This window comes from Diadema antillarum, unplaced genomic scaffold (genome assembly GCF_040938485.1).
Source record: "Diadema antillarum isolate AM-2024a unplaced genomic scaffold, OU_Dant_1.0 seq00000345_RagTag, whole genome shotgun sequence".
NCBI classification, from domain to species: Eukaryota; Metazoa; Echinodermata; class Echinoidea; order Diadematoida; family Diadematidae; genus Diadema; species Diadema antillarum.
The window spans coordinates 631,321-638,147 of NW_027271356.1; the positions used below are offsets into that span (position 1 = coordinate 631,321).

General features: G+C 39.8%; 1 protein-coding gene across 1 annotated transcript; it reads right to left on the bottom strand.

Annotated features, from left to right (window-relative positions):
- Positions 1 to 340: 340 nt before the first annotated feature.
- On the bottom strand, positions 341 to 6,827 carry LOC139730945 (translin-like). The gene is made up of 6 exons (XM_071641827.1): positions 6,734 to 6,827; positions 3,710 to 3,803; positions 3,205 to 3,301; positions 2,571 to 2,686; positions 1,453 to 1,532; positions 341 to 865 (listed from the first exon to the last, which is right to left on the bottom strand). Exons 1-6 carry the CDS (start codon positions 6,803 to 6,805, stop codon positions 605 to 607), a joined length of 720 nt encoding a protein of 239 aa, XP_071497928.1. The 5' UTR covers positions 6,806 to 6,827; the 3' UTR covers positions 341 to 604.

Sequence of the window (6,827 nt, forward strand, 5' to 3'; positions counted from 1 at the left end):
TGGGGGGGGGGGGGGCTGGCTATCTCCATGAAATTTGCGTACAGATTGCTGTCACCAGTATGTACCCGTTCTCGTTTATAAAACAACAGCTTATGATGCTGAAACACATGATGAAAAAATACACTCGCCAGTTTGGCCTTTACATTTGTCATCAATATGAAAAGAGATCTGTATTGATCAACATTTTGAATATCAGAGCATGCTATACACATCATAAGTCTCACTAAGGAATAGAACTATGATCTCATATGCACATTTAGTCTATCGAGATGAAACCATGCTTTTTCTTTGTCAGTTTTATCTGTTTTAGAACTCAAGTTACGTACTCTCTTGTGTGAATTGTATGCTGAGTTCCAAAAAGAAGCTCCAGATCTCTTTCTGGCAGCTTAAGATACACACTGTCTGATCCTGTGTATCTAATACCTGCGCAGTTACCCACAATCCTCTGTCCACAAAAACAAAGAGAATGTCTCTGCTCTCCACATGGAAAAGAATGTACTTCCTTTTCAATCCTGTGCCATCTTCTCTAAGGCCTCACTCAATATACAGCTGTCCTTGCTGACAGGAGCTTACACAGACTCTGCACCTATCACCTCAGTCACTGTCAGTCCTTTGCCTGCACTGTTGAATCCGCAGTCGACTTCGTGGACTCCGCCTCTCTCGGCCGCAGTCCCCTGATGGAGATGTCGTAGACCACCTCCTCCACTTTCTTGATGTCGTACTTGAGTCCATCGAAGCGCTTTCGCAACGAGTCGTTCTTGAGGTTGAGCAGCCTGAAGCCAGTGTTCAGGTCACCCATGAAAGTAGCAATGTGAATCGGTCGGCTGTAGTCCCCCGCTGTCACACTATTCACTGCCAATCTGGACTGGTGTCATAAAAGTGAGTGGTAGCTCTCAATTAGAATAAATGCAGGCAACACATGTAAGTAACACAGGGCAGTGAATACCTACACTGTATTAGATAAGAGTGTATACCTGATCAGCTAATGCAACCATACTCATGAAAATTGCTAATACCCTGAAACATATATTAATCAGTTGTGTGGAAAATGATAATGAAATAACTTACACATATTATGTTTATGCAAGTAGTCAGTCATACAGATACCAAAATTGGCTTCTATTTTCCATGCTTGATATCATGATTAAGTGATATGGAAATTGTGGAATCCATTTTTTGTCACACAAGTGTGTGACATATGTGAATAGGACAGGAAAACTTTCTCACAAATCTGTGTACCTGCTTTCCCTCTTTGCCACATGTTAATGCAGTACACATACACTATTTCCATATCTTCAAAAGATCTTGAAATTTCCCAGTTCTATGTGATACTTGCCACTTCTTCACTGATATACTATCAAGGATATATGAAGGTGAAATAAGCCTTGTTAACAACTCAAAGCCAACAACAAACAGAAACAAATGTGTGAACAAAGAAACAATGTGCATTACCAGTTCATTCCCTAATGACAGGAGACCATGCAGAAAATCTTCTAAGTCCAAATGAAACCCAGCATCCCTTGAGACAGCAACTGAAAACACAAAATGCAACGTATTATGAAAGGACACATCACGAATTCCCATAACACTTAACTTTGATAATGTACTTACATATACTTTATCATCACACAGCCAAATTGATCAGTTTCTGTTGTTGTTGTTTTTCAGATTAAACAGAAATGCTAACTGACTCTCTGAAAGGCAGAGAAAATTTTGTTCCTGGATATTTATGGGAATCTCTAGCGCAATTTTTCCACCTCTGTTGAGCAGAAACTGAACATCAGAGCTCATTCTGAACTCACAGACACATCAAGACAGATTTGATCCTCGTTTCTGTCAGGTCAGTAGCTGAGAGAGCATGTTTCTAATGGCACAGGGTGAAACCCAGCACTGGTATTGCTGGTGTTGGTAGCCAGGAATTTGTGATTGGACTGAGAGCAGTGCAAATCTTGTAACCTGGTCAAGGAAAGAGGGTCACTGACAACCTTGGTCAGCAGTCTTACAGACATCATTACTTGGTCTGACTTCTGTTCATCTCGACAAGTGTCAGTGCAGAATTAGAACTGTAAACACAATTCCATATACCTACGTGGATACCCTCTATAACAAATGGGAATGTGACACTTCAGCACATCAGCAATTTCCTACTCAACAGGGTACTGCATAGTTGCTTTCAGTCACTCATTGCTTTTTTGAATTTCTTTTCCAAAGAGGACTGTTCATCTGGGACAACCAGCCAGCGACACTTACACAATTACTCAGTTGCACATCTATTAGTCTAGAACCATAAAAAAGGTGGTAACACTCTATATGCTGCGCAACCACTACAGAGCGATATAACCTATTCATAAAATCACTTGTGAGGTATCACAAAAAGAGAGAAGAAATACAGTGTTTTATCTGTACTGATTTTCCTGAGTTCAAAACCATGCATACATGTGAGAGAAGAGGGTTATAAGCAACACATTCTAGAAGTGTAAAAGTGTATCCAAGGCCTCAGTGAATCAACTACCGGTACTGCCTGTCAAGGTAGAACCCAAATCCTAAAGAGTAGGCAGTCATTATCTTACCACCCATGAGTTCTGCTACTTCTTCTCTGGATGCCAGTCTCTCTGTCTCGAGGTATATGACCAGGGAGGCAAGGAATGTCAGCCTTTGAGTCACAAATCTCCAGTGATCATGGAATCTGGTAGGAGAATAGCAAAACAACATTCACAGATTATACTGCAATAATGGTAAGCACTTGTGGACCAAAGGATATCAACTGTGTTCACAGTAATTGAACTACAATCCTTTCTCCTTTCAACTATCAGCATGGAATAAGTCAACAGAGTTTGTTGAAGAAACTAGTACGATAATGCCAAGCATATGTGTTTATTTATCAGTGACAAATATCATATAAATTTTTACTATTGAAAGGGTAAGATGACGTAAGTTTCACTGACTAAAGATTTCTACGTAGAGTTTGCCACTGAGGTTGCTACTGAGGTTGACAGGGTGTAGCTTTTACATTTATAACAAGGCATAGCAACACTCCAGCATCATCTTGAAGGAAATTGGTTGGTGCTAGAGAGGTTCTAGGCTCCTTATCTTTGCATTCAGGCTCTCAGATTAGGTGATATTTCACGTAGTATGCAAACATCATTTCAAACATCAAACACTTCTGGCATCTAGCAGACGAGTATCTTTGGTGATGTGGCTTACCTATAATATTCCTCTACCCTGAACTTGGAAGCAAGTTGTGCATACTGTAGTTTGACAGTGCCAAACAACTCCCTGCTCCTCCTGCACAGCTGAGAAACTGTAATTAAGAATGATAAATACTTCTTCCAATCATTTATCATATTCAGACTTGGAAATCATAACACCTGGGTGCCAAACCATGTTTGTAACAACTGGACAATTATTTATCTTACAGCCTGTCAAAATACTAAAAAAAAAAAAATCTAGTTGATCTTCACATTGAAATTATTCTTCAGTTGCTATGTTAGTTTGAATAATTTACTACAATTGTACTAAAATCTCAAAAAAAGAAAAGAAATGTATTGTCATATACATTGACTGCTATGAAAATGCTTGTTGGTTGTTTTTCTATTTAGTACATCAATCATGTAAACAAGACTGAGTTGCATATGGAACAAAAAAAAAAAAGCAAATGTAAGTCATAGACGGGTCCCCTTTCTCTTTCACACATGTGACCCAACCATACCTTCTTTGATTCCATTTTCTTGGTGCACAGCTTGGAGTACTGTCATAACTTCTCTTGCTGTCTGTTCCAGGTCTCTAACCTTTGTGCGAATCTCCTGAGAAAACCATTGAACATGAATAGAAGTCAAAGTATATGTCCTTAGACTGAAAGTCTTGTAATAAAACAAAAACAAAAACAAAAACAAAACAAAACTACGACATGAACCTCAATGTAAGTGCATGGAAGCCGGCAGTCTCATCTGCAACGGTCTGTTTAACCACTTGGCCATATTAGCTCCCCCATCATGATTGATCCTACAGTGCTCTAGCCAACAAACATTTCCTCAACCAAGCCCTTACCTATCCATCAAGTACTGTATCAAACACTTATTTACCCTAATCCACACTTTTCCACATAGTCTACTTAACTCTTAACGTGCCATGGTCGCCAAACGGCGACCTTAGTCCTGACGTGCCATGATCGCCGATCGGCGACTAAGAACAGCGAAAAAAGCATTGATCATTTAAGTTCTTGTGGTACCGTAATGTGTTACACCAAGCAACTGCCAATGATATGTACTGGTAGCTGATTAGCATAGCAATCGTTTCCACTAAAAATATGAGCATGCTTACATTGGAAAATTTTGAGTAAATACACAATTTTTCAGCTAGATATATTTTTTTCACATCGGGAAAATCCGCAGCGGGCGCACCCTCTGCGAGATGTGTATGGATCAAAAGTCTCATAGGTAAACCACGCGTGTGTATGCTATTGACTCTGCGTGTATTGTCTATGCGGTTCCACTCGCATTGTTCCGCCTGGACGCTGTCCTGCGGGAAGCTGCTTTGATTTTGTCCCTCAAAGAGGGTCAGCTTTCGTTCGTCGGTCAAGTTTCATCCTTTTGTTTCGGTGAACGTCACTAATCGTCCCCACGCTAGCATAGGAATTGCGCGTGGACAAAGGCCTGCCGATTTCAATAGAGTACGCCCGCCCGCGGTCCGCGTAGACAAAAGGAGGATTAGCAGGTTCTTCCTTCTCAGGTGGACAAAAGACACTATTCCAGGGCCGGGACAATTACTTTAGTTTCAAATACAGGATCTGGGACTAAAGGACTCAGATTTGGGAATGAATTACTGAGGCAGAAAGAGAAATTGCTAAGACAAAATAAACTGCTAGTATCTTTGAAATCATACAATTCTAGAAGGCAATTTTGTTATCATTTGAAAGAGGAGATGTTGCTCTAAAACTTTCTCACAGAGTCGAGGGAGCGTTCCATTGACGAAAAAACAAGACTGACTCTTTTTTTTTCCATACTACACAAAAATTTATAATAATTTTTGTGATGTATCAAATATTTCTGCAATATTTCAGATTCAGATAGATATTGTGGCAAACGGACTGCATGACACGAAAGAGCAAACATTTCTTGATATATGTTGTGTAGAACTCAATTCAAAACAGTCAATAGTTTCAGAGATATGACGGTTTTAAATTTCATTGTCAGTCCAGTTTCGAAACGTTCTGGCGTTAGGTAAAAACCTCTGGCACGTTAGGGGTTTTGGGCCTGGCACATTAAGAGTTAATCAGAGAGATAAGGATTGGAATGGATGGGACTGCTACAGTTGTAATTACAGTCTAAACAAAAAATTGAGGAAACACTTCCTTGAATGTCCTTACCCCCCCCCCCCATATTAATTTTGCCATACCACTCTACACTACCCTACCATTTCTACACCAGCTTTTAGTAATATATGCACAGATGGGTATGCACATAGTACATCCGGCCAGTGTTGAGAATAGCATGCCTCCGTATCCATGTGTATTCAAGCCAACAAGACAAGGGTTATGGCGAAATACATTGTTCCTAAACTAGGAAGGGGGGGGGGGGGGCGGGGGGAGATGTATTGTATGAGGAAGTCTTCCGTCTTTCCAAGTAAAATTGTATGCAAGGACAAGTTACTTTCAGGTAGAGTAGCAGATTCTATTATGGAACGCTTGGTAGTAATTTGGGCTTCCGTAGACTACAAATGTTTACTTTTACCCATTTCATTTGAGAAATTCTTTCTAGTGGCATTATTAGCCCATTAAACACTAAATTGATGGTCTGCTACTTTTCCATGCTGAAATCTGAAATCCCCTTGCCATAGTCTATAGACTCAATACACAGGCAAGCCACCAGGTTTCTGTAGGGAACAGATTAAATTTCGTTGAACAGTAAATTGCTCTCATCTAAATTTCATTTGTCCATTTAGAATATCTATTTGTCCTCATTTAAACAGTACAATAATTTTCATATTTTGTACACATTGAAGGGAAAATGAAGATGAAACCTGAGAAAAGCAGAGCATGGGTGGAAAGGTCTACTGTATAAACTAACTGGTCTTGCATATTTACAACACAAGCAGCTAAATCAACATCGCTATAGTCTGTCATGTGATCGAAAGATTTATATCAACAATATCGTATTGTTCTGGTCTCAAAGAATCCCCTCCCAACAACCTCCTACCCTAGCACATCAATGACAAATCGAGGAAATATGCACAGAGATGTGCTGCAGAGATACCATACATGTACTACCGGGTCCTGGTAATTTTTTTGTTATTATTATTATTATCTTCTTCTTCTTTTTTCTAAATCATAACTTTTGTACGGACTGTCCAATTTTCCCCAAACTTTCACTGATGACGCTCTAAATTCTCTACTGGGTGTACATGTAGAACAGGTCTAAATTACTGCATTCACTCAATCCATAATCAGCTGATAATGTATAAAATATCATGAAGGTTGATTGATGGTCCTAATTATCAATAGAGTCTAGATCAAGACTATATTTCGGCATTATCCTGAAATAGTCCACCACTCTATTCACTGCCATTTTGCAATCCACCTCCCTAGGCCCTCCCATCACTCAGATCAGATCAAATTCTTAGACTTTGCACAGACAGTGCAGTGTGAGACGCACTCGCAGACGACAAGGGTAACAAGTTAGAGGGGACCGATGGCGATATCACGATTTAGCTATATATATTCCCATTCCTTACTTACCTCTCGAGTGTCTTGCTCCTGGGCAAGGTGCTGATTAAATTCTTCAAAATTCTTGGTAATTGCAGGATCCATGCTTGCAAATGATTCACCGCGT

Bases quoted from the DNA above. Each gene is read 5' to 3' on its own strand.
- LOC139730945 (XM_071641827.1), bottom strand. From the start codon at position 6,805: ATGGATCCTGCAATTACCAAGAATTTTGAAGAATTTAATCAGCACCTT. The intron at 3,804-6,733 runs GTAAGTAAGGAA...TGGTTTTCTCAG, and splicing joins AGGAGCAAGACACTCGAGAG to GAGATTCGCACAAAGGTTAG. The intron at 866-1,452 runs GTAATGCACATT...TTATGACACCAG, and splicing joins TGTCATTAGGGAATGAACTG to TCCAGATTGGCAGTGAATAG.